General features: G+C 53.1%; 1 protein-coding gene across 22 annotated transcripts in view; it reads right to left on the bottom strand.

Annotated features, from left to right (window-relative positions):
- Window positions 1–433: 433 nt before the first annotated feature.
- The window catches only part of DYSF (dysferlin), a 201,700-nt gene continuing 174,652 nt past the window's right edge, over window positions 434–27,481 (bottom strand). For all 22 annotated transcript variants that reach the window (XM_064494404.1, XM_010994650.3, XM_010994646.3 and 19 more), the window contains 14 exons: window positions 25,749–25,877; window positions 25,349–25,504; window positions 23,878–23,969; window positions 21,187–21,357; window positions 20,423–20,565; window positions 18,277–18,416; window positions 16,992–17,080; window positions 16,694–16,789; window positions 16,141–16,282; window positions 11,980–12,079; window positions 7,189–7,367; window positions 5,369–5,478; window positions 4,060–4,207; window positions 434–707 (listed from right to left, as the gene is read on the bottom strand). In XM_064494404.1, coding sequence (XP_064350474.1) covers window positions 669–707; window positions 4,060–4,207; window positions 5,369–5,478; window positions 7,189–7,367; window positions 11,980–12,079; window positions 16,141–16,282; window positions 16,694–16,789; window positions 16,992–17,080; window positions 18,277–18,416; window positions 20,423–20,565; window positions 21,187–21,357; window positions 23,878–23,969; window positions 25,349–25,504; window positions 25,749–25,877 — 1,734 coding nt within the window. In that variant the 3' untranslated portion in view covers window positions 434–668. The remainder of the gene's footprint in view (window positions 708–4,059; window positions 4,208–5,368; window positions 5,479–7,188; window positions 7,368–11,979; window positions 12,080–16,140; window positions 16,283–16,693; window positions 16,790–16,991; window positions 17,081–18,276; window positions 18,417–20,422; window positions 20,566–21,186; window positions 21,358–23,877; window positions 23,970–25,348; window positions 25,505–25,748; window positions 25,878–27,481) is intronic.

Below are 27,481 nucleotides of genomic sequence, written 5' to 3' on the forward strand. Positions count from 1 at the left end.
CAAGAAATCCCAGGAGGAGGGGAGACCAGGTCACAGCCAGGGGTCCAGCAGCCCTCCCTGCCTGGAGAGCTTCTGGCCCACCTCTTTCCAAGGGGCTCCATGTGCAGACAGTGGACCCTCTTCCCGGGCGTGGTACAGGTAACCACCCACCCAAGCAAAGGGCAGCGTGGGAAAGGAAGAGACCATGCCTGAGGGAGGAAGGCCCGGGGGTGGGGAGGGGGGATTCCTGGAGCAGAACATTCTGGGTCCCCAGGCAGGCCAAACACCATGGCTCAAAGCCCAGTCCACCCTACCAGTCTTGTTGAAAGGTACACAGTTCTGCTGGGAACACTGAGCCAGAGATGGTACACACCCCTCACACCACCCACCCAGACACATGGCCTACACCGACACCCCTATTCAGGAACCACAGAGATACACACAGTAGCACCGCTTCGTGGTTCAAACTGTTTTATACTGAAATACATCGGGGCTGATCCCAAACAACGTTGGTGGGGGAGAAAGAAATGATGAAGCGGGGAGATCCCGGGGCTCGACGTCACCAACACTCGGAGCACGTGCCAGTCCATCTGTCTGTCTGCGCACCCTGGCAGGAGTCAGGCCTGGACGTCCAGAGGAGATCAGCTGAGCTGGGCAGAGGAGGCAGCCAGTCCCAGGTCTGAGAGCCCTCAGCTGAATGGCTTCACCAGCTTCATGGCAGCATAGTTCTGGAGGGAGGGAGGAGGCAGGGACATGTGGTGACAGCTGCTGGGGACTTGGAGAGGGGAAGGAGGCTTATGCACTCAACCACCGCCTGCCCCTCGCCCTCACCGCCCCACCGTCCCCACGCTCTCCCGCCACACAAGCCCACACCCTCCTGAACTCCACTCACACCCTCACCCAGGGCCTGCACTGCCCTGTCCTCTCCCCCATCAATCCAGGGCCCACTCCCAGGTTCCAGCTGGCAGCCAGGAGGCCGCTTCCATCAGACAGGTGGCCTGAAGGCATGGCTCTGATTCTCCCCACCCGCCTACCACACTCCCACCATGGGAACCCAGGGCCCATTGGCGACCACGCTCCTGTTCAAAACGCAGAGAGTTGGGGGGTGAGGTGCTCGGGGACGACCCACCACTCAGGTCAGCACTAGAGACGGGTCACCCCTGATTAAGCTCTGGCTGCTGCAGGACTGGGCAGGAATCTCCCCTCCCCCTTCCTCCCCCCAAAACCATGAAAACACATACAACACAACACAGGGCTCCTAATTGGGACAGCATGTTCCCCAGCGCCGCCCGGGAAAGCCAACTCTGGAAACAAAGCCGCGGCTCCTTCCCCGCCAGATCGCCTCCTGCCTCCCCACGCTGGCCCTGCTCCCGGCTGCCTCTGGGGGAGAGCTGGGGGGAATCGGACAGGCTGCCCTCCTGGTCCCTCTCCCAGGGGAATTTCCAAGAGGGCAGGGGATTAGGCCAACAGCGGGGAGCAGGCCTGGCCTCGGGCCCCTCTCCACCGAGACCTGAAAGCCGGGTGAGGGTCACGGGTCTGGGACCACCAGGTGATTGGAGAACCTGGCCCAGCTTGGAGCAAAAGCTGGAAGCAAAACCAGTCTGCAGCCTCTGAGCCGGGCCACGCCTCTAGCCCTGACCCCTTACCTAGGATCTGACCTCACATGCCAGCTCTGGGAGAGGGAAAGCAGGCTTGGTATTTGAAAGGACAACTTCTAGAAGATCTCAAAGGAGAGTGCTGCTGCTAGCTGGGGACCCAGGACACGGGGAGGGCGCTGACCAGGGCCTGCCCACAGGGCCTGGGGCTGAGGCTGCCCTAGCGATGACACTGGATCGCAGGCTGGCAGTGACTGGAATCTTCCCTCCTTCCCAGCCAGGCAGCGGGGCCTCCTTCCCCAGGGCCCTGAAGGCCTGGTCTGCTGCCCAAGCGCCTTGCAGGATGGACCCGGCCGGCCAGGGGCAGGGCTGGGCAGAGGAAGGCTGGTGGTGATGTTTGGGCCTGTCCCTGCCCACCCCCTCGGCTCTTCGGCAGAAATCTGGCTTGACGTGCACCCCACCCAACCCCAGGGAAGGCCACAGAGCTCCCCCACCCCCAGCGCCAGACACAGCAGGTCAGCGCTGACCCAGTCCAGCCCCTTTCTCAGACGGATGAGAGGGCCCCGCCACGGTCACCAGAAGTCACTGGCAGAGCCCAAACCCAGCCAATAGCTCCTGACTCCACGTAGAGCTCTGTCCCATACAGCAGTGACGCTCAGACCTTTATGTCCCCGAGACGGAGTCCAGCAGACCAAGGGCTGGCCCAGGACTCCGCACTTCTTACCAGCTCCCTGGTGCAGCTATGCTCCTGAGACCACCTCCTCAAGGAGCCAGCGTCTACACCAGCTCCCTTTTACTCAAACTCCCTGGCCCGGCCTCATGGTGGAGCGTTAGACTGTCCCCTGTGCCCGCCTCGTCCACTGGCTTCACCGTGTCTCCTTGCGGGCTGACGACTCCCCTGCAGCAGAGCCTCGTCGCCCTCTCCCTCGACCACACGACACGCCCTCGCCTCCTGGACACACTCCTGGACCCGAACGATGGCTGGGTACACCCCAAATGAGAGGAGGTGAGCCTGAGGACAGGCCAGATGAGGGCCTGCACCAGGCAGGAGACACAGAGGACATGGAGGTGCAGTCCTGGGCCTGACTCCAGACCCCAGGTCATGGCCATCCTGGCTCTAGACCCTCTTTTGTCGCTTAGGGCCCAGAGGGTAGCCGGGGCCCAGACATCCAAACCAGATGTCCCCTCTGCTATTCCCACTGCTCATGATATTAGGGCCTGAAGGGAACGGCTCTGTGGCTTTAACTCTTCCTTGTAGGAGGCACATTCTGCTGGTGCCAGGCCTCGCCAGCTACAGCGGGAGAGCGCACTCCAGCCCCCTCCTTCTCCTGAAGGATTCACAGGGCAAAGAGTTCACAGGTGAGTAATTCCCGGAGAGCACTGCCCGCTGTGGGGACAGTGTGCTTGGCCGGGGACCTGGCCCTGACCAGGACTGTGGCCTCAACCCTAGATGGGGAGCTGTGCACAGACTGCCTGCAGCCCTGAGCTGGTCCCTCCTTTCTCTGGGTGTCTGTTTCTTTCCATTCAAATTAGGGGGATATGGAGTTGATTGAACCATTCTCTCTACTTTTATATGGGTTTGAAGTCTTCATATTAAAAAGTAAAATAACAAAAAATTAAAGAACATTAAAAATCAGGTGTCAGCCTGGGAGCACTGTGATCCCTTCAAGGTTTGAGGTGCCATAGACCCGGAGGGGCTGCTGTGAGGGCCAGGGAAGCAGGGCAGGGCAGAGCCCAGACCCTCCTCCCTCGGAGGGGCTCCCCTGGCCTCCTGTTGCTGGGTGCAGCCGCCCCCACTAGTGTGGCCCTGGTGACCCTTAGTCAGGCAGCTGCTGGCTTCTCACCAGGTAGAAGGCGTCCCAGTGTCCACTGTGCCCGTGAGAGGCTCCTGGCCCATCCTCTGCTCGCCCACACCTTGCCCCACACCCACCCCGCTACAGGAGACAGGACACACTCTCCCGGGGTCCTCAGGTGGGCACTGAGACTCTCTCCCAGCCCCAGGTCCTCCTGTGCTCTGGACCTCAGCAGGCACCATCTTCACAAACAGGAGCCGTTTCCTCCACTCTGCCATCCACGCTTTCTCTTCCCTTCCAGACCCACACCCTCCTTTAAGAAGCTTCCCCTGCCCATGCTTGCCCAAGGGGCTTCACCTTCTGCCAACCTTGATGACACTTTCCAGGAGTTTGCTGAGGACACTGCGTCTCCCCATCTCCCCATCAGATTCCCCCTCTTGGACTAAGAGCTCCCCAAGGGTCTCCCCACCAGCCTGGGGGCTCCCGAGAGCAGGGGCCACGTCTCCCCCATCAGGCCATGGACGCCCCAAGGACAGAGGCTGCTGCTCTCCACCAGACAAGGGGTGCGCTTTGAGGACAATGACAGACTCCCCTGAAACCAGGAGCTACTGGAGGCCAAGGGCTGTACCTCCCGCATCAGACCAGGAGCTCCTCCGAGACCGGGCCTGTGCCTCCCTGTCAGGCCTGCTCACCGGGAAGGCATAGACGAAGATGCCCAAGAAGAGCAGCAGGACGAAGAGGATGATGAAGAGGATGATGGCCCACCGGAACCGCCGCCACAGGATGAACTTCATGGTCTTGTAGGGCGAGGTGAACCAAAGGAAGGAGGTGTCAGGGCGCCTGCAAGAGAGATCCCAGAGGTCAGCGGGGCGCCCCCCTCTACCCACGGATCCCACCCCTGCCTCAAGGACCCCAGCTCCAGTCCCCAAACCCAGCCCTCAGCACCTGCATCCCCGCCTCCTCCCAGCCTCTGCCACACTGTGAGTACCCCTTCCTCTTCCTGGTGGCAAGCCCTGCACATCCTCAGCCACCCTGTCCAGCTCACCCTCCCTGCTGCTCTCTCCTTCCTGACCCAGGACTTAATTACAAACTGGAGGTTTGGGAGCTGGGCAGAGCCTCAGGGGCTCCACGTTAGATGAGCTGTGGCCCACTGAGCCCCAGATAAGCTAAGCCACTTGCCAAGATGCACACGGCTGGTCCATGGCCAGGGAAGGATGGCAGGAAGTGAACCCAGAAGGCTGTTTTTCTCTCACTCGCAACCAAGAACCTCAAAAACTTCCCCTAGGTCAGCCTCACAATTCAAAGAGCAAGCAGGATTTTGTGTCTCAGTAATGGCCATTTTAACGCCTGGCTGCATGCCGCTGGGGCTTCTGGGTCTCTCCTGTCTTTCCACCCAGATCCCAGCATCCCTGGGCAGGGGTGCCTCTCACAGCTCTGCCAGCCCGTGGCACTCAGGACAGCACTGTGATAAAGCATGCCGTCTGTCTGAAGTCTGACTTGAGTCGAGGAGAAAAACCCAGCAAATGCAGCCCCAACCACAGGAGGGCCATGGAAGGCAGCTGGGTCAGAGGAAAGACTTTGATCAGGCTCCAGAGCTAATCAGACCAGGTGGGAGAATTTCAGCTTCACCACTTTCCTTAGAATGACCTTACTTAACTTTGCTGAGATTGTTTCCTCATCTGTAAGGTGGGGATGCAAATTAACGATTCCCCAGCAGGGAAGGTTCCATAACCTGACATTCACATGCTGTATGACAGCACGCTGGGCCTACAACCAACCGCTGCCAACAGCGCCTGCTTCTTGAATCAGCTGAGATGCCCGGTGTGCCCCGGAAATGATGTCTGTCACCTGCCACCTAACAGTGTGCCCTCGGATGAGTCACGTCCCCCTCTGGGCCCTGTGGGCCTTGGGACCTCTGCGTGGCTATGCAGTGGGCCTCCTGTACTCTGGCCATGCCTCCCAGTCCCCTTGGGCATCAGGGGTCAGGGGCTGGGCACCAACCTTGGGTCCTCGAGTTTCGGGTTCATGTTGGGTTCATCCCGGCCCTGGCCAGCCGGACGCTCCTCGTGCTCACTCTCCGCTACGATCTCCAAGGTCATCTCCAGCTTGCCCTGTGGGGACAAGAGGGACCTGGTCAGGGGCACAAAGGCTCTGCCCTGTGGCTTGGACAGGAGCCAGGCCAGGACAGATGTATGGGCCACTTTATAATATCTTTTTAAAAAGATGTAAGAGGATCTGATTATAAAAGTACCTGCTCTTTATAGAACATTTCAGAACTATAGAGATGTATAAAGAAAGGAGATACTCAACCGAACTTCTGCTATGTGGAGACAAGCACTCAATACTTTATGCATCAGGGCTGTTTTTCTCTGCTCATATATATCTGTGTATATATATATATAGTTCGATAGCTTGTTTCTTTCATTTAGGAATGTATTACATTTTTTATATGTTTACATTCTTTCAAATTTGCTTTTAATTGCTATAAAACATTTATGCAATGGTTGACCATAATTAAACAATTTCTTTTGGTTCCTTTAGGTTGTTTCCAACTCTTTGCTGTTATGAATTATGCTGTAACACCCCCAAAAACTAAATTTTTAATTTTCTTTGATTATTTCTTTTGGAGAGATTTTAGAAGTGGGATGTCAAATTTCAAGAGCATAAAGATGTTAAGTCTCTGGCTATGTATTGCCAAATTGTTTCCCTAAGTGGTTAGAATCATTAGCCTGTTCAGTAGCAGTAAATGAGGGCCCTGTCTCTCTGCCATCTTCACCAGCAATGAGCAGTTTTAGTTTGGGCTTTTTTTTTTTTTAGCTTTCTTGAGACATGGCTGACAAATTAAAATTGTATCTATTGAAGGCATACAACTTGATGGGTTTTGTTTTGTTTTGTTTTGTTTTTTTGAGCAGTTCCAGTTTTTAAAAATTCTAATATAATACATAAGAAATGTTTTCACATTTTAAAACATTCCTTTATTTCATTACTAGGGGGAGTGAACATTTAATATATTTAATGGCCTCCTGTACTTTGTGTATTATCTATGCGAGCCCTTTGCTCATTTTTCTCTTGAGGTGTTAGTATTTCTTGTTAATGGTTATAATTTCTTATCCAACATGGATATTTGATTTCAAGGGCCACTCTGGGGGTTGACTGGCTGCCTGCCATTTCTAGGTACAATTGACCCTTGAACAACACGGGTTTTAACTGCGCAGATCCACTTATACACAGATTGTTTCCAGTAAATAGCAGTCACCCCCACCCCCTTATTGGCAAGTTTTGCATCTGCGGATTCAACCAACCACTGAGGGCCAACCAGGTTGAACATCTGTGCATTTTTGTATGAGTAGGTTTCTGGAACCAATCCCCAACGGATACGGGGGGACACTAATACATCATTAGTCATTTACCTCCTCTGCAGAGGAAGGACAGTTCTCGATGGTCCCCCGTCACACCCCTGAGCAGACCTCTGGCTGGGAGATTAGTACCAAGACAGTCCCTTGTAGGGTCCTGCTCAAATGGGAGCGGCACGACCCCTGTCCTCAGGAAGCCCAGCCCAGGACACCGGTCACTGGGAAGACCAAGGAGCAGAGTATAAACTAAACAGGGTCCACAGGAGACTAAGGCATCTTTTGATTTAAACAGGCTTCCCTGGGATGCGAGCTTCAAGGAGAGGAAGGCTGGGAACCATCAGGAAAGAGGCACAGTATCTAGAGAAACACAGGGGGAGGGCAGGAGAGAGGGACAGGAGCACATCCGTGCCCAGGGACTTCCATGACAGAGCCCCCCGCACCCCAACCGGCCGGAGGGAGCAGACTTACCGCCAGCATCTTCTTCTCACCCTCGTCCGCCACACAGGGCCACCAGCCCTTCACTGTTTTCTGTTCGAAAAGGGACACAAATCGCTCCGGGTGGAAAGTGTCATCCAGCTGGTCCAAGAAGCACTTCTCAGCTGTCTTGGCGGGCTTGGGCATGCGGTTGAGGTCCAGCTGCAAAGAGCCTGTGGCAGGGGAGGGTTCTTTGGCCCGAGGTTTCTCAGTCACTGCCAGCCTAGGGCCACCCTGGGGCTGGGCAGGTTCAGAAAAACTCACAGCCATCTCTTCAGCTTCTATCGATGGGCTTGGCCCCATGGCTCAATCCCCAGCTCCCCACCCATTGCCTCTCATTCCATCCATACAGCTTCCCAACCGTCTATTCACGCATCCATACACCTGTTAGTCCCCCCTTCTTGATTTGCCCTTAACAGAGCTTCCCACCTGCTCAACTATTCATCTTACTATGCACAAATCCATTCATTCAGCCATGGTCAACACCTACCATCCATCAATTCTTTGAATTGCTTTTATTGTAGTAAAATATATATAAGATAAAATTTGTTATTTTAACCATTTTCAAATGTGTACCTCAGTGGCATCACGATATTGGATTGGATTAGGATATTGTCACGATATTGTGCAACCACTGCCATTACCTATTTCTAAAACTTCCTCATCCCCAAACAGCGCTCTGCACCCATTAAGTAGTAACTCGCCATCCCCGTCTCCTCTCAGCCCCTGGGAACCTCTAATCTACTTTCTGTCTCCATGAATAAGCCTGTTCTGGAGAGTTCAGATATGTGGAATCATGAACTATTTGTCTTTTTGTGTCTGGCTTATTTCACTTGGCATAATGAGTTTTCCAGATTCAACCATGTTGCAGCACGTATCAGTACTTCATTCCTTTTTATGGCTGAATAATATTCCATGGTATGTATATACCACATTTTGTTTACCCATTCATCTGTTGATTGGCACTCGGGTTAGTTCCACCTTTTAACTAGCAATGTACAAGAGTTCCAGTTTCTCCACAACCTCTCCAACACTTGTTATTTTCCAGTTTTTGCTTTTTTTTAAATAAGTGTATTATCTCATTGTGGTTCATCCACCAATTTTTTCATCTGCCCGCCTAGTAATCCAAGCAGCTGTCTTCCTGTACTTCATCTACTCATCCATTTTATCCATCTTCCCCTGGAGTAGCTCCACCTTAGGTTGAGCCATATGAAAATGCTGGTATTTAACTATTTTTGACATAGAAAAACAGCAGTTTCATGTGGTTTCACCTAATCCAATTCCAACAACATGATGAAGTCAATGGGACTGAAGCATAGGACACTGACGGGAGCAAGTGAGGGACACAACTAAAAAATACATTCTGGGGCCAAATTAAAGAAAGTTTTGAAACCCATGCAAAAGAGACTAGATTTGTTTCAGTGTGGAATGCTCAGTTACTGCAAATATCCACTGATTGTATCATTCCATCTAGCATTTGTTGAACTCTGCGTCAACATTCATCTATCTATCCACCCATCCACACATCTCCCCATCCCTCAGCTATAGATGAATGTTTATATCCCACTTTAAATATGGTCCCAATATAATATTAAGTAAAGGTCAGGACATTAAACCCTATATACAATACATATATAGTCTACATATGCACAGGCACACAAAATTATCCCAGCATGATCTTCATAAAGACTGTAGAGAAACAGGATTATTGCTCAATGGCTAAACTGTAGATCTTAACTAAAAGTAATAAATATTCAAAAAAAGCAAAACAGTGATTAGAAAATACATTATGGAGGGATAAAAAAGAAATAATAACACTGTATTGTATATTTGAAAGTTGCTAAAAGAGTAGATCTCATCACAAGAAAAAAATGTTTAACCATGTGACTTAATGTGGTGATCATTTCACAACATACACAGACATCAAATAAAAAAAGATAACTTTTGTGGAGTTAAAAAGTAGTAGTTTTTTAATAAAACAACGCCATTTGCTGCAACATGGATGGAACTGGAGGTCGTCATTCTAAGTAAAGTAAGCCAGTAAAAGAAATAAAAATACCATATGATATCACTCATATGTGGCATCTAAAAAAAAAAAAAAAAAGACAAATGAACTTATTTGCAAAACAGAAACAGACTCACAGACGTAGAGAATAAACTTATGGTTACCGGGGGGGAAGGGAGTGGGAAGGGATAAACTGGGAATTTGAGATTTGCAGATATTAGCTACTGTATATAAAATAGATAAACAAGTTTATACTGTATAGCACAGGGAACTATATTCAATATATTGTAGTAACCTAAAATGAAAAAGAATATAAAAACGAGTATATGTACGTATATGTATGACTGAACTATTATGCTGCACACCAGAAACTGACACGAAATTGTAAACTGACTACAATTAAAAAGTAGTCGTTCTAGTAGTCTTCTTTTTATTTCCAAAAACAAAAGATGAGTCTGTTTAATTTTATTTTGGGCATTGTTTTCTCATTCAATAAAATGCAGGGGTTTTATCGTTTTAAAATTAATTTTCTAAAGCTTCACTCCATAAAGGAAAGATTGACAGACTGATGCTAAAGAACTTTTTTAGTCTGCAGGCGAAAAAGAGCCCATAGAAAATCAAAAAGTGAAACACGGAGAAGTGACCTGGAATGTATCCTTACTATAGAAAAGGCTCTGAAAATCAATAGTAAAAGATGAACATCTCAAAACCATGACAAAGAAAATCCCATCAATAATGTGGATAATAAATACACTTTTAAAGTTCTGCCTTACAAGTAATGAAGACATGCAGAGGAAGGTAAAAATGAGGCATCATATTGGCAATTTTTTTGGAAAAAAAGATAACACTGGTAGCAAAAGTTTAGGGAAAACGCTGCCCTTAGAGTCAAACAGGGCACAGGCGGGAATTTTTAAAATGCACAATCTCTCTAGAGGGCAACTGAACAAAATGCTTCAAAAGCCACTAAAATGTACAAAGACTCTCAAAATCCGTTGCTTAGAGTTCAAGAAAGATATTACAAAGGGTCCAAAGACATATGCCTAGGGTGTGATGCGTGTCACACAGGAGGTCCTGGAGAAGAGCCCCGTGGGGTGAGGGAGAGTTAGTGAGGCAGGACAAGGTCCATCTGGGCGACGGGCCGTCAGGCGGGACATGAAGTATGATGGTGCAGGTGCAAATGTCAGATAAATAACTCCTGATGGAAAGAATGCTCTTAAAATACCAAGTTTTCCCCCCAAATCAAGATATAAAACAGTACGTATAATATAAACCTATTTTGCTATCTGTAAGGCATACATATATGTGTATATATGTATCAAATACACATATAACATCTATGTGTTTGCTTGTGAGAGAAATAACACACGCCAAAGCATCAGTGGCCATTATCTCTGGGTGCTGACTCTATAATAAAACAGGAAGGGGAGGCATTGCTTACTCTGGATTCTAATTATTCTATAGGAGATTATGTATCCCAGAATAATACATAAAATAACAAAAGTCCAGTTTGGCACTGTGATTCTGACACCCTGAATCTTTTACAAGGAAGTCCCGGAGCAGCTCCCAGTCCTCCCGTCACCAGTGACCGGGCTGATGATCAGCCCGACGGGCAGGCAGCCCTCCTCCCCATTCCTGCTGGGGCTGCTCCTCAGAACGTCCTCTGCAGGGGCCCATGGGCTCAGCAGATTCTGCAATCAAGGGCCACCAAGGAGGGCTCCAGTGACTCGTCCAAGCCCACCCGCTCCCAGGTGGCAGAGCGGAATTAGAACCCAGGACTTGTGACTTCCTGGGTTGCCTTTCTCCTGGGTTCATTGTGTTTTTTCACCAAGGTGAAATTCACAGAGCAAAATGCACCATTTTAACCATTTTAAAGTGTACAACTCAGTGGCTTTTAGTATATTCACAGAGTTGTGCAAAACCACCAGCACTAATTCCAGAATATTTTCATCACCCCCCAAAGAAACCCTATTCCCATTAGCGGTCACTCCCCAACCCCGCTCTTCCCAATGCCTGGCGACCGCGTTCTGTCTCCGTGGATTTCCTATTGCAGACGTTTCATGTAAACGGAATTGTACAATATTTATCCTTTTGTGTCTGGCTTCTTTCACTTAGCATGTTTTCAAGGCTCACCCATGTAGCATGAGTCAGTACTTCACTTCTTTCTGTGGCTGAATAACATCCCATTGCATGGACAGCCCACCTTCTCCCAGTTAACTTTTACAGTTGTGATGGGCTCACGGCCCCACGTCTCACCCCTGCGAGAGCTCGTCTCCACCTCCTCCTCCAACCCAGTGCTCCCTGCCCCCTAGTCAGGGTTTCAGCACACTTCTCCCCAACCAGAGTCCTGTCTAGGGCTCTGGGGATGGACTGGGTGTGTTCATTTATCAGTTAGTAACTGGGATGAAAGGGCACTGATTTAAGCCCCTCACTCACTAGACTCGTCTAGACTCGGGGAGGGGGTGTCCTGTCAAGTGTGGGGCCAGTCAGCTAGGGAAGGCCAGCTCACGCTTGCACTGCCTTCCCCTTCTCCTCTCTTCCTCACCTGAGTCCCACCATCCAACCTGGCGCAGCGCTCAATGCCACCTCTGGGGACAGGCCACCCTGCTGTCCACTCTGACCACCCTGGCACTATTCTATGTCATGGACCTCACTCAGTGCCAGGGACCAGTGACCCCGAACTCCCTGAGCTTCCCACCAGCCTTCCCAAAAGGCCCAAGAGTGGCACACGCACACAGCAGGGGTTCTGGTGCAGGCTGGTGCTGACCGAAAATGGTGCTCACCCAGAAAGTCATCAAAGGAGAACTTGTCGTTGTCCCAGATCTGGAATATCACTCGTGCTGGGATCTTGCTCTCGGTCTTGTCCAGCCTCCAGAAAGCATCCTGGCCCAGAGGAGGAAGCAGGGAAGCAGGATTAGAGAGAGGCAGTGGTCCCTTCCAGCCTGGAAGGCTGCCTGGAGGAGGTAGCAGAGTGGGACATCCCTTAGGGACTTGCCAGAGCCAGGCGCTGGCAGGAAGACTGCTGAGACCCCAGGACAGACGAGGGCCCAGGAGGGTACCATGCAGGTTTACTGCACATCAGGTCACTCCTTTAATCCTCGAAATCCCGCGAGTCAAGGTTCTCATTCCCATTTTACAGATGATGAAACAAAGATTTGGAGAAGATAAGAATTTGCCCAAGGTCTGACAGCTAATAAAAACAACATTAATATTACACATCTAACACACTAGGCCTTTTCCACTATGAAATCATTTATCCTTCCAACAGCCTATGAGGGAGATACTATCCTTGCAGCTGAGGAAACCAGAGGTGAGTAATTTATCCAAGTCACACAGCTGGGAAGTGGCACGCTAGATTCCAACCCAGGCAGTCAGGTTCCAGAGTCCTACTCTCACCAGTTAATCTTGCTCTGCCCATGTGATCTTGGGACAGGATGGGCTAGCTAGGACCCTGGGGGCCTCCCCAACACACTGCTGTGAGTCCCCACCCCACATTCACTTCCAAGAGCTTGCCCCAGAGCAAATCAAAAGCCCCCGGCGCTGGAAAGTTCCCCACCCCTCGCTCTCCCCTCCCCCCACTCCAGACCAGTCAGCCTGGAACAGCATCGTCTTGGGCTTCTTTCCAGAGGCCTCGTGGAGCTGCTGACAGGTGGGGAGTGGGCTTGCTGAGGCCTAGATCACCCCTGGGTCCAGCCACACTCAACCCAAAGGGCCGTCCCTGGGGCCTTGCCACACCTGTCTCTGTCCATTCACTGCAGCTTTCTCTGAGTGGGTGGCCAGGGGAGGAAACATTCTGACCACCCTACAGATGGTGGGTGGCCAGTCCTGAGCGCCAGGTCCCAGCAGGGGCCTAGATCCAGCATCAGGGGGAGAGACTCTATGGCAGGTCGGGGAGCACTGCTCAACATGTAGGGCCTGTCTGGCCCCGGGGCCCCTGTGCACACAGCGTTGCTGCCCCGCTTATGACCACTCCAGATCACGCGGACCCCACAGAGCTCCCACACTGAAGACTGTGGCCAGTGGCCCCTGGGAATGATCACCTTGCAAAGTCGCCGGCTGCAGCCTGGACTGCGGCCCCTGTTGGTGAAGGGGCTCAGGTTCCCACCTGGCCCCTGGCTCCCAGCCCCCATCTGGTGCCTCCCCCTTTTCCAGGCCCCTGCTCTCCTGCAGGTGCCTCCCTCCTCTGGCGGGCCTTTTATGGCCAGCTCCGCAGACCCGCCTGCACAGGCCGCCAGCATCTTCCATGCCTCTGGCCGGCCTGGTTTATGGGCTCAGTAATGAGCCAGAGGTTCAAACGGCCCCTGGTGGGAGCAGCTGGGCTGGGGCTCCAGCCTGGGGAATGGCCCCCCAGGTCCCAGGCACTCATTATGCTCCCGGTCTGGGCCCTTTTACTAGCTGTTTATTTGCAGGGTGGGTGCCTGACGCGCAGGCAGGCCCCGGTGGGTGTGCTGGGCTCCAGGTGGGGAGCCGGCCGGGGCGACCAGCGGTGGTTCAAAGCAGCCGGATGAAAGGAGACCTTGTACTTTACGACAGTCTCGTCTGGTTAATGGGGTCCCTGGAGGGCCTGCCTGCCAGAGGCCCTGAACCCCTCGGCAGAGGGCTGGCTCTGCGGCAGGACCGGGGCGCCCAGAGGCTGTGCGGTGCCCAGCACTCACCCACCCCAGACTCAGACCTTCAATTGGTGCCTCCCCCGGGGGGTACATCACCCCTTGTCTCCCAGAGCCCTTTCTCCCAGAGGGACCTGCTGGCTCTGTCTCCTGTCCAGCTAGTCCCTCCCTCACTTTCCTGGTTGACTTCAGGACCCCCTGACTGTTTCTCAACCTCCTCTCCTGACCTCTGCCACCCCTCCCTCCAGCCATTCTCCCGGAGCCACGCGGGTGGAATTCCCGTTCCCTCAGCCCTCCCAGCTCCCCATGTGCCTCTCCTGGACTCCTTTGTCCTCCCAACCCAGCATCTCCCATGGTCTTCTCATTCTTCCAAGGCTAGCCCAGGCCTTGGGGCCATTAAGCCAACTGGTCCCTTCCCTCAGCCCCTCTCTTCCTCTGGAACTCCACCGTGGGTCAGCCCAACTCTCTCCTTCCTTGCTGGTGTCTATAGTGCAGAGATGAAACCCATGGTGGCCAGAATGGTGCCACCTCAAATTCTTCATCAGTGACCCCAGCGGGGCCCTCAAAACTGCCGGGTACCACCTGTTAGCTCTCTTGTCCTCACTTGCCCCTTTTTTCTCCCTCACTCCGCATGATAACTACTTCCAGCCTTTCTCATTTGTCTAAGTCACCTGCCACAGTGCCAGGAGATTCTCTCTCCCTACTTTGTAGAAAAAACAGAAGCCTCTGCTTCCTGGGACTCCTTGCCCACATCTCCACCTGTGACAACGAATAGGCGGCCCCGCCTCCCATGTGAGCAGGCCAGTTTGGCATCTCTCAGCTGCCATTCCCCATCCACACCTTGCCTCTTGTGGGGCTTGGCGAGCACGGGAGGTGGTCCCGGCCACTCCTCCCCATCCCCTCTGTCCTCAGCAAGGACAGGTGCTGTTTGACCTGGAGATCTCCCCGGCACATGCAGCGTTTGCTTTGTATGGAAACATCTTGTGATACACAAACACACTGGGCAGAACAAACAAAATTAAACCCACAAACAGGCTAGGCTTTCCTTGACTGCATAGCATCCGGGGTTGTGGCTAAACTCTGCTTTCCGGCAGGCGCTGTGCAGCGATCCCTGGATGGAAGAACGCATTAACCTTGCTTAACCCACGTTTTCTTTTGTTCGATGGCTTCAGAATGTTCAGTGGAACATTCTGGTTTCTCTACAGTGCAGATGATGCTGTGTGGGGAAGGGGTCACATGGAAAAGATGTCATGAAGAGAGTTAAGAGGCCCAAGGCAGCTGAACTACACCATGCATTTCCCTTCTTTAAGCCACGCAATCAGGACAGAGAGAAGAGTCACAGAAGCTTTGCAGCTCGAAGCCTTGCGCCACCTCTGGAAGGAAATCAGACCAGCAGGACGTAAGCACCAGAGAGGCACTCTCCCTGCGGAGCAGGAGAGCGCCCGCAAGTGGAAGGGATTCTAGGCGGGCAGCAGCAACAGAGGGGCCCTCCGCCTCCAGGCAGCTGACCGCCCACAGCCCCCTCCCACCTGCCCTGGGCGCTGCTCCCCAAGGGCACGTTTGGGGCCACCACCCACCTCGGGACCCTCCTATCTCAGGAGAAAAGAGTTCATGGCCCAGATGAGACCCAAACTCGGAGATGCTGCCCCACAAAGAGCTGAGGTCTCTGAATCTGAGAAAGAGACGGGCCTGGAAGGGCAGAGCCCCTCCCAGTGACTACGCAGCCTGGACAGTGGCCACAGGCCCCAGGCACAGAAATGTGAGAGAGAAGGTAGCCGCGGGGACTTGGCGAAGCAGCACCGGATCCAAAGACGGCCCGATCGGCAGGCCAGCCCAGCCCTCTAGGGCCGCTGTCCCTATGGGGCCTGCCCCACTGCCCTCTGATGACCGTGCAGGGTTTCCCTACCGATGTTCTCCCCACTTGGACCCCACGGCCCTTCCTGCTGTGTGGTTTGTTAGGATTTGGACTTAACTACATATTATGGTTGGGGCACTGGTGTGGGGGTGGTTGTGGGATGGCGACAATGCTAATCATGGCAATGGTGGCAGAAGTGGAAGGAGAAGAGGGGATGGCGACATGGGGTGGTGGCTTTAGCAGTCATAGGAGCAGTGGTGGAAGCTACAGTAGTGGCACCAGTGATGGGACAATGGTGGTGGTGGTGGTGGTGACACTGTCCAATGGTGGTGATTGTCACGCAGTGATGGCCGTGGTGACTGCAACAGTGGTGGGGCAGCGGCGAGAGTCTGACAAGGGCAGGGCTGTTAACTGGTGGTGTGATCCCGCTGACATTTGACAGCACTGGGACTAGCACCACTGGGGACAGGAATGACACTCACCTTCTTGGAGATGATGCAGACTTGCTCGGCTGGCAGGTAGTCAAAAGGGAAAATGAACCTCCAGTTAAAGTTGCCTTCACCTCCCAGGGACCGGTAATGCACGTCTGTCTTTTGCTTGTGTTCTTCAAAGCCAACCATCCAACTAGACATACACATTTTAGAGAATATTGTGAATTAAGGTTTCCACCCCAAGGTGCATCCTCAACGTAAACAAACAAAGGGTTAAAGTCAATGAACTTAGTAAACGATAAAGAAAAAATAATCCCCAAGAAATCATGATGTACCAAATTGTGCCATAAATGTTAAAATCTTCTAGCTTCTCCCTCGAGGGACATCTTCAAACTTTGTAAGTTCAACTCAAAAATTAATGCAGAAGAACTCTGGTGAGGGAACAACTCCCTAAAGGTGGGGGCCACTCCCATAAGATCCCTCCCTTTCTTGTTCTCCCCTTCCCAACGACAGGGCTCCCTGTTTCCCAACCGAGCACCATCCCAGGGGACGCAGGGGTGACGCCGTGGAGCTGGGACCTGGGGGGTGGAGGGTGACTCCCTACCCTTTCACATAAATGTCGCTCATCTTCTCCCCGGTGATGCTGAGGTCGTCCAGGAGCACATCCTTGGTGTTCCAGATAATACAGCGCAGGAAAAACCTGCAGAGAAGGTGACTCAGAGTCACGCGGACTGAGAGGCCAAGAAGTCAGCTCAGCCAAGAGTCTGAAGCTTGCCTGGCTGGACAGCCGGCCAGGCCCATACAATGGTGAGGTCTGAGCCACCCAAAGCCCAGCCCAAAAGCCACCTCCTGGTCCCACCCGCCACCCTGCTCAGCTCTGAGCCCAGGCTGGGGGACATCACCTTTTGGCTCTCCGTGGGGTGATGTTGAAGGGAGGTCCCGGCCGCCCCAGGGCCTTAGGAAACAGGTCGACCCACATCTGCAGCTTCCCCTAGGGAGACACAACCCGGCTGTCTTACCACCCTCTTCATGCAGCCAACATCCCCCGACCACCTGCTCCGTGCCAGATGGTCAGCACACAGGACAGGGAAATGGCCCTGCCACGCAGAGGCCCACCCCCTGTTGGGGAGGGGCCTCAACAGGACTACAGGGCCAACCACAGGCGAAGCCCACCACCCCTCCGGCCGATGACTTGGGCAGTGCCTGGAGGTCAGAGGTCAGGGCAGCTTCCTGGCGTGGTGACGTGGGCTGAGTTTCAGTGTGCCAGGTGGAAAAGGGGAGAGGGGCACCCCAGCCGAGGGAATGGTGCCCACAGTCATGGAGGGTCAGACAGCACAGTTTAGTCATAGGGGGCTCAGGTTTTCCACGGCAGGAAACCACACTGCCTGCCAGCCCTCACCTCCCTCCCTCTCTGCAGGTCAGCTGTCATCACTGCCCCAACTTAACAAAGGAAGGAGCGGGGGCTGATGTAACTTCTTCAGGTTCAAACGGCTAGAGCATGGAAGGGCTGATGTCTCAACACCTGCGGTGCCACCCTGGGGAGCTGGTGGCCACACCGCCAAGGGGAGGAGAGCTCGGTTTGCAACAGCAGTGAGGATGCTCTCTGGGTGGCCACAAAGGCACCTTCATGGCTGCCTCGGCCGGTCTCTGCCTGTAGCCTTTTCTCTCCTCCTCCTGCTCCAAACCCCAGCACTGAGCTCACCTGCTCCAGGAAGCCGCCCATCTCAGCCCCGGGCCCGAGGTCCCTCGGCTCACCCCACCTCTGCCTGGGTGCGTCCCCGGCCCTCCTGAGGACTGCTCTGCTGCTCTGTCACCCGGGCCAGTCGCCCTGCCTGAGATCCCCACTGCAGCCAGCGCAGGGCCGGCCATCTGGGATGTCACTGACCGGTGACGGAGGAGGACACCCAGGGCCTGGCTGAACGAGCTGCCCGTGTGCACAGCAGAGGTCTGGCCTCACGGAGATGGAGGAGGCTCAGGCCCGTCCCCCAGGCCCTAAGGGCTGCAGGGAGGCCGGGGGAGGCCAGGCTCAAGAGGTCCCCTCACAGGCCACCAGTGGTGACCGCTCACACTGTGGAGAAACAGCACAAGGAGGCATTCGCCAAACTCTGAGGTCCCCATCAGTGCCTCTGGGATATCCACGCTGTCCCTAGGGTCAGGGGCTCTGGGGCCCGAGGATGGGGGTCCTACCTGCTCGATGTCCGGCTGCAGGGGGCTATAGAGGGGCCGGGACTCCACGTGCTCAGGGACCAGGCCCTGCTGCTGGAGGACGTGCAAGGCCAGACGCTCCTCCACTGGGCCCAGGTGTGGGTTCGGGGCCCTGCCAGCGTCTGCCCCGGAAAGAGGAGACAAAAAAGTTGCCAGGGCTGAGTGAGCAAGAGATGGCAGGACTGCCTGGGTGCCTGGGGAAGCTGTTAACTCCGCAGCCTCACCCCAGCTCAGACACACTGCTTCTGGCCGTCAGGCCCTCACTCTCTGTAGGGGAATCCTCGTTGTCCACAAGTTCCGGGCTTAAAATTCAGATTCCCCATCGCCATCATCTCTACCATGCCTCTTCCGTAAGCTCTTCTTCCTTTTTTCCCACCAACACAAATTTTCCCCGACTCGCCAAAGCCCACCCCTTCCAGGAAGCCCTTCCTGACTGCTCTCAGCTCTGAGCCTCGGCAAGCTCTTCTCCCAGATCAGGCATCTAAACGCTCCCAGTACTCCTCTGGATCATGCAATCTCTTGCATTAGGAGCAGAGGCTGAAATGACGGCAGTAACAGCGAACACTTATAAAGCAGGAGCCAGGCCTTGTTCTTCAGAGATATTAACAGGTTTGATCCACAGAGTAACCCAAGAAGATAAGTGCTCTCATTACCCTCGTTCCACAGACGACAGAGATGAAGGGTGGAGCAGTCCCGCAGACCAGCAGCAGGGCAGCGGAGGTCACACGCTCATTAGGAAAGGCACATAATTGAATGTGAACACCCCTCCCAGCCCCCTCGTGCTTCCCAGGTACACCTGGCAGGGGTGGGTCATAGGCTGGTGCTGTGGGTGGGGTGAGGACACAGGGGTGGTTCTGGCCCTGATAAGCCTGGCCAACCAACCAGCACAATGAACTTGGAGCCCCCATGACAGAGACCTGGACTAGGGGTAGGAGGGTCAGGTGTGCCCATGTTCACCAGCACACACACACACACACACACACACACACATTCATCCAGCAAACCTGCCCTGCCCATTTTAATAGATGCCACGAAGGAAGCAGCATTGCATCCGAGAAGGACCACCGGGCCAGGAAACTGGTTCTTTCTGTTCCTAACTGGCTGGGTGACTTTGGGCAGGTTGTTAACCACTCTTAACCTAAACGGCCTCATCTGACAGGCAGATGTCAGGCCCCATCAACCTCGGTTTCTGGCTTTCCTGTCCTACGAATTTATGACCATGAGCCCTGGTCCTGGTGCTTAAGCTGCTCACAGGCTAGCAGAAGGAAATGAGACCACCCCTAAAACAGACCATGTTCTACAGGAAGAGAGTACAGGGCGGGGTGAGGGCCTAACAGAGAGGAGCCTGGCTCAGCCATGACCTTGGAGAGTCAGACAAACAGAAGGAGGGGGATCTGGGATGGGGGAGCCAAAGCCTCATTCGCCTTTTATAACCTCAGCACCAGGTCTGACGTCAAACATCTCTGAAACCAGCAGGAGGTGAGGGGCCAGCTGGACCTGTAAACACCTCTGGGGAGTCTGAGCTGCTCTGGGTGGGCAATGCAGGCCTGCGGGCATCTCAGACATGCGGGGAGCACATGGCAGGACCCTCCACGTGAGCATTGAGCAGACCCAGGGGCAAGAGGGGGGCAGCAGGGCTTCCTGCCACCTTTTGGATGTATCAGGTGCAGGAGCTGTGACTCGGGGCTCGGAAGGTTACCGTTAAGGTCCAGCTGGCAGGCTAGTGCGATGCAAGGAGAAAACTTTCTCAGTGGTGGGCTGTACCCGAACTCTGACCAGTCTGATCACCCAAAGCTAGAAGCAGACCAGTCCTAACCATGACCCCGACCTTGGTTTCAGACTCACCCTTCATCTTGCCCTCAGACGGGCCCCATCTGGCCTTGGACTGAGCTCTGACCTTGAACCACCCTGCCCCCGGCCCTACCTTGACCTCTCATTTTCACAACGATGTCCCAGGTAAGCACTGGTCCCAAGAATACCAAGTGCAAGTTTAGCCCATCTGTGCTGCCCTGGAGAGACCCGAGACCACAGCGCGCTGGTGTGGGTTGTGTCTGGCTGTCCTGTCCGGCAGGCCCCTTTACGACAGGGGAGGGCCAGCAGGAGAGGAGGCGGTAGAGACACAGCTCACCTATCTCTTCAATGGTGTATTCTTTATCCTGAAACACCACGCGGTCTGTCCGGTACACGGGGTCCTTGACTCGGTGCTGCTGGCAGAACAGGTGGAGGAGCTGGGAGGGGCGGAGCTGATCCCTCCACTGGTTGGGTCCAGAGCTGAGGCCCAAACACAAGACAGAGATGAGACGTTCCGGGACACCAGCGAGGGGGAGGGGCGTGCAGTGACCCGTGTGCCCACCCTCACGGCACTGCCCCGCCTTCACTTTCACCGCAGGCACCCTGTGTGACTGCTCATCATGACTAGGGAGCCCATTTTACACATGGAGAAACTGAGGCTCCGAGACAGAAGGACTTCCTTACATACACACGGAATTGCAGCATAAATGCTTCCCAGGGAATCAGCCCCAAACAAGACCCCCGTGGGCAGAAAGTGGGCGGGAGCTGTCCACACGTGGACACCTTAGGGCCCAGCGGGGCGTGTGGCTGTGTCCCTTCTCCCTTCCCGCTCCACGCCCCCAGTGGTGCCTTAAGGAGAACTGGATTATAACAACGTGAGAAACAGCCATGTCCTTAGAGTCAGACAGGCAGGTTGAAACCCTAATCCCAAAACTTACAAGCCTGGGCCTCAGTTTCCTTATCTATGGAGTGGGGACAAAATCCCGACTGGCTGAGCGAGCGAATGTCTGAGAAGCCCTTGGCCCAGGCCGGCACACGGTCAGTGCCGGGGGCTCAGGCCTGGGGTCGCTGTCAGAGAGCAGCCGGCGCCCATGCACCTACACGCAGTAGGTCTGTGGGAGTCCGCAGCGAGCCCCAAACTTGGACAGCAGCCTGTTCTCCAGATCGATGACTGTCTCCCCGATCTTCTCGTCCTTGGAGAGGAGGTCGTAGTCATACAGAGTGACCTTCAGGTCCTTCTCCAGAGGCAGAGTGCAGGTCAGCTCGAACATCCTGCGGGGTGAGGATGGGCCCTCGTCATGACGGCACCAGCTCCCGGAGGTCACCAGACACAGCGGGAGCTCCAGGGGGTGGCAAGGCTGCAAGCCGTCCCTGGCCTCCTCCTCCCCTCTCAGAGTGGCCTGCAGCCCACTCTCCTCGGGTCTCCTACAGATCTCACAGCACACTGCCCACTCCCGGAGCTGGGCTGGTCTCAGTGTGAGTGAGTGTGTGTGTGTGTGTGTGTGTGTGTGTGTGTGTGGTTTTGCCAAATAATCTGAGCTAGGCATAGAGCAGGGGCCTGCCTGATGGACCGTAGAATGAACCAATGAATGGGCAGAAGGTTAAAAGTGAGGTTTCCACCAGGACATCTGAAGACAAGAGATGTGAAACTCCAGACAGGTGCCAGAGCTCTGGAATTTACCAAGGGGATGGCCTGGGATCCACTTTCGGGAGTCTTGGGGCCTCACCCCGACTTCCAGAGTTGGGTAGAAAGAGGATTTGTGAGATTTCTTTGGAGAGAGTTCCTGCTGTGTTCCGAGACTCCCCCCACCCCTCCTGTGGAGGTCAAGTGTGGAGGTGTTACCCCTTCTCCCCTGAAATGAGTAATGAGTTCTCTGCAGGCGGGAGACACAAGCCTGGCACCTGACTCATAGTCGGGGAGGTGCGAGCAGCCTGCGGCAGAATGTGGGATTTGGGGGAGGGTGTTGTTTGGGAGGAGCTATGCTCCCATCCTGGCGGGACACCAATCACACTGCTTCCTGCAGAGGAGGGGGCACTGCCCACCAGAAGCCCAACTGGTGCAGGGGGTGGGGGGCACCAGCTGAAGGGACACCTGCCACTTCCCAGGAGCTACATTAAGAGGGCTCAGGGGCTCCCTGGAAAGCCTCCCCCGAGAAAGCAAATATGGGTCACCCAGAGGGGGCCCGGACAGGGCACAGCCAGCATTTGAGATGGGCCTTCTAGGATCCCAGTTCTGGCCCTGCACGGGTCAGGACCAGGCTAGGGGGGCAGCCAGGGGGGCCGAGGTGGGGACACTGGCAAAGCCCCTCCTCCCCTCCACACACTCCACAGTTTGTACACGCTGTACCCAAGGTGAGCCCGACTGTAAGAGGGAACCGACCCCCCAGCCATCCCGTGGGCCCCTGATGACACACAGACGCGCGTTCTGGTTACCAGCTTGAGACTGTGGCTTTGTGGCAGAGCAGACTGTCTGAACATGGGCAGGAAAGCTGCTGGCCTGCCGCAGTTTCCACTCAGGGAGTGAGGAAGGTAACCCCCACAGGATAAATGTTTACGGGACACCGGCAGACACAAACAAAGCTAGGTTTAATTATACCCCATGCGTTGTGCTGTTCGACACATGGGTTATAGAAACAAAGAGTTTCTGCTGTGGACCGAGGGAGGCTTGACACCCCAGGCAGACCAGGTGGCCACGAGTTGGAGGAGATGGTGAAACGGAGAAGTGGGGGGGGGGCATTTCTCCATTTGCTGCCCCACCTTGCCCTGGGCCCTGCCAGGCCACGTCCGCCTGTGGCCCCATGCTGACCACTGCAGCTCGCCAAACAGGGTTCTGCTCTCCCTCGTGCCATCTTCCCTGCAGCCCTCCCTCCCACTTCCAGCTTGGTGGCGGCTCATCGTTGGCCAAGACCTTTTCCCCTTTAAATACGGCATTTCCCCAGACTGAGTGGGTCCTCACTGCAAGGCCGAGGGACCACAACTAACTCAACTGACAGCAGTTCGTGAATCCGATGTGTTGCTTGACAGTATCAGCACATGCCTTCTCCTACAGGCGCTGGAGAAATAGCTGCCAACCTCCCTCAAGATTCTCCTCTCTCTGACCCAAAATAAGCTCATGTCCAAGCACCAAGCCAGTCAGGATGCCTGGGAGCTACTCCCATGCAATGGCCTCTGCTTCGTCTTTCCCTTGTTCTTAGATTTTAGGACACATTTTACTATCTTGAGTCCACATCCCTCCTTGACTTATCTGCCACAGATGAATGAGCAACAATAAAGGACAATAATTCCTAAATGCAGTGGGAAAACTGGATTAGCTCCTGAAACAGTAGAAGGGCATTAATGGAAAAATCGGCAAAATCTTAATTCAGTCTAGAGTTTAGTTAACAGTAACGTACCAATATCAATTTCTTAATTCTGATAAATGTACCGTGGTTAGGTAAGATGTTGATGGTGGGGGAAGCTATCTCTGTAACTTTTCTGTGAATCTAAAACTATTCCAAACGAAAAGTTGATCTAAGAAAAGAGAGGATAATTAGCAAATGCACGCTCTGAGTTTCCACGTGGATTTCTGACCTTCGCGGTAGTTGTTAATCTAGGAGCTTCTGGCAGGACTCAGGCCTTTAGCACCTGAGGAAGAGCTAGCTGAGGCTACACCCCACAGACATGCAAGATTCAGGGAACAGAGCTTTGCTCTGGGAGATGGGCACTTGCCAGTGGCAGCCACCTCCCTCCCACTGGGCTGTGGATTATCCAGACTGGCACCTCCACCCCAAGATCCAAACTGCCCCAACTTACTTCCCAAACACAGGCTCCAGCGTACAGGGGATGTAGTTATCCTGGTCGCTCACCGATTTCTTCCCGATGGAGATCTTGATGTAAGGATCACACTGGAGGAGGAGAAACACTCCAGTGAGACCACCTTCCCAACACGTCTCTGAGGCTTCTTCCTTGCTCTGCCTCTCAAAGAGGCAAGGTGAGCCACCATCAGCAGGCTGCCACCGGCCAGGCCAGCGGCCCCATGGTGCACACCAGCCCTGGTGTGGGCTCGTAGCCTCAGCCCCAGCACTGAAAACGGGGTGCCTCAGTCCTCCACACTCCCCGCCCACTACCCCACTGGGAGAGGGCAGGCGGGGACCAGACCCATATCCTCCAAAACACGCCAGTCTGCATTACATATGTGACTGGGCCGGGCTGGGCTCCTGTCTGTGACGTCTGCTTCAGCAGATGGAAAGGGAGAGAGACGGTCAGACTCCTTCAGCCCAGCCGTGTCTTAGAGGCCGTCGGTGGTGCCGGCCGGGGCCACCCCATTCCACCCTGTGATGGCCCAGCAGGGCAAGGCCAGCCGTGACTTCTCACCTGGAAAAGCAGGGCTCCAGGGGTGGGACGCCAGGCCTCTACCCACAGCCTGGGACAAATGCTAGGCCTGCACCCGTCTAAGGGGACAAGATAGGACCTCGCCCTTCTGAACGCAAGTGCCCCACCCCACCCCGCCGCCGCCTTGCCTCTTTCCTCTTTCTCTCTCTTCCCAACGTTACCCTGCCCCTCCCCTCCAGCTCCCCAGAGCTCCAGACTCAAGTTCCCCACTTCACTCAGAGGCAGGACTAGAGTAAGTCGGTGAGGGCCTTGCGCAGGCACAAAATTTAAGGGAGGGCCACAAAAACTCAGTAATCAAGATGAACAATATTTGCATGTGATATTTTAAAACTTAAAATCAACCCCAACAGTCCATAACGAACAAAATATCAAAATTTTAAATAAAGACACTATAGCATTAGTGATGCTTCCTTTTGCCTCAGACTCCAGCATGGCTCGGCCAGTCACTGACCCTGTCTCCCCTCCCCACCCCTCCACTGGGAGCCCCACAAAGTCTAGTCCCCACCTGCACCCTCAATGTCATTTGTCCTTACACCTTCACCTTGTGCTAAACCTACGCTAAGCAGTCGGCTCCCAAAGCTTTGCTGAGGTTTTAGACCCCTCCTAAAATACTGTGTTCTTCTCCCTCCCAGCCCATCAAAACTCATCGATCTTTAAGAATCCTGTTCCTCCCAGGAAGTCTTCCCCATTATTCCAAGATATTGTACTGACTTTGGCCTTTTCTGACCTCCTAGAACTCCACTGCAGTCACATCTCAGTTTTATACATGTTTGTCTGGTTTCCCCACTTCCTGTGAATTCCCTGGGGCAAAGATTGTATCCAAATTCTGCAGCCTATTTGAACCCTAGCCTGCTGTTTATTCTGGGGGAGGCGAGAGCTCTAGGAACGGTACCTTCCCGTTGGGGTCCTTGGGCTGCAGGCCGAATGCTCGGATGATGTAGATGCGGACCAGGCACTCCTGGGGCCCCTGGGCGGCCAGCTGGTGGAACTGTCTCGGGGGCATGGGGATGGCCGGGTCTTCCGGGAGGGGGTAAATTTTGAAGAGGCCCTGAAAAGAAGGAGGGTTCAACTTTCATTGTCATCATCATCGTCACCAACACAATCAGCACGGCGACCATGACTCATCCCTGCCAGAGTCAGCACCACAGCGAGCACGAAGCCCACTGCCATCCCAGCACTAGGGTTGTTGTCAATAATGCTGCAGCACCTCCGCGCCCACCCCCTTCACTCACCGCTGCCACTCCACAGTCTTGGGCCCCCGCTGGGTTAGAGGCATGTCCTCGAGGACTTACCTTAAATTCCCCAATGACAGAAGGGTCTTCCATCTCCTCCTGAGTCTTGCCCCGGTAGAGCTTGAAGGTGTTACAAAAGTCTGACAGGCCCTCAAAGGCCTTCACATTCTCCAGTTTTGTGTCATAGACCTGCCACATGCGGGGACGACAGAAAGGGGACAAGTGAAAGAGAGAAAGAAGAGGGACAGCAAAGAAAGAGGACACGTGACAGTGTCAAGTGAAGGAAGGGAGAGAGAAGGAAATGAGGGGGAAAGGCCATAAGAAATCAGAGAACAAAGGCCAAGAGGCGGGCAGGTGGGAGAGGTGGAGGCAGGAGAGGGGGCCAAGAAGGAAGAGGGATGGAGAAGGAAAGAACAAAGGCAGAGATTTTTTTAAAAGGAAGCAAATCATGGAGATGAAGGGAGAAAAAGAAAGAAAAAAAAAGGGAGAAAGGGAATAAGAGGGGAAGACATTTGCTCAGCAACATTGGAAAACAGGGTTTTCTGATTAATCCAATATTCTAGATCCCTGACAGTCATCACATCCATGCATGGTGCCTTCTTTTTTAAGAGAAGATCACAGTCAAACAAATGAATGAAAAGTTAACTGACTTTTTATTTGAAGATCAAGACAGAACTCTAGAAGATGCAGCCTACTATTTTAAGGGTTTTTTTTTCCCTCCTAACTTCTTCAGTTGAAATTTTACTTTGTTCCCTCTTTCTTGATAAGGAAAATACATTGCTTCTGAAATTAACCTCTGCTTACGACTGCCTGAGTGTCGCCCCATTTGTTTTGGGGTGTATAATGTTTTCATTTTCATTTTCTTGACGTTCCATAATTCACAGTTTTATTCTTATTTTATTTTTTGATCTAAGAGCTAAATGCGTAATTAGTTTTCATTCTTTTGTTTTAATTAACATAAGTTTTTAAGTCTATAAACATCCTCGGAATACTGCTTTAACTGTAGTTAACTTCTAACATGTAGTGTTTTATCCTTGCTTCCCAGATATTCTGTCATTTCTTTTATATTTTCTCTTTCACCAAAAATTGTCGAGAGAGAGGTTTGGTTGGTTGTTTGGGGGTTTGTTTTGTTTTTTGTTTTTTGTTTTTGTTTTTTAGTTTTTTGCTTTTTCTTTTTGGTTTTCCGCATAGAAGCTTTTGGGTCTTTTGACCTTGCCATTGCTTTTAACTTTATGGCATTAATGGCATTATAATCAGAAAACATTGTCAGTGGCATTGCCACTTTTTGAATTTTATTACAATTTTCTTCATGGTCTGTTACATGGTCAGTTTTTATAAACATGCCATAGGAGTAGTTCAATCAGGCTAACAATTATTCCAGTCCTCTGTATCCTCACAGTCTTTTGTCCCCTTGATCTGACATTTACCGAGAAAAGTGAATTCAAATCTTCCCCTACCTACCAGTACATTTCTCTCTCTTCTGCTATCTCCTGTAGTTTCTGTTTCGTAAATATTGATATATTATTTGGCACATAGATATGACCGTTCTATCTTGGCATTGCACCATTTAGCATTCTAAAGTGCCCTTCCCTGTCTCATTCAATCGGGGGACTTGAATATGCTCTCGTGTAATATTAAGATTGTGACTTCTGCTTTCTTTTCATTTCCATTTGCCTGACACTCATTTTCCTAATCTTTGATTTTCAACCTTTATAAATCTACTTTAGAGATAGATTTTGCTTTGAGACCTGATTTAAATTTTGCAATTAATAAGTGATTGATATGATATGTAC

Source organism: Camelus dromedarius, chromosome 15 (genome assembly GCF_036321535.1).
Source record: "Camelus dromedarius isolate mCamDro1 chromosome 15, mCamDro1.pat, whole genome shotgun sequence".
NCBI lineage: Eukaryota > Metazoa > Chordata > Mammalia > Artiodactyla > Camelidae > Camelus > Camelus dromedarius.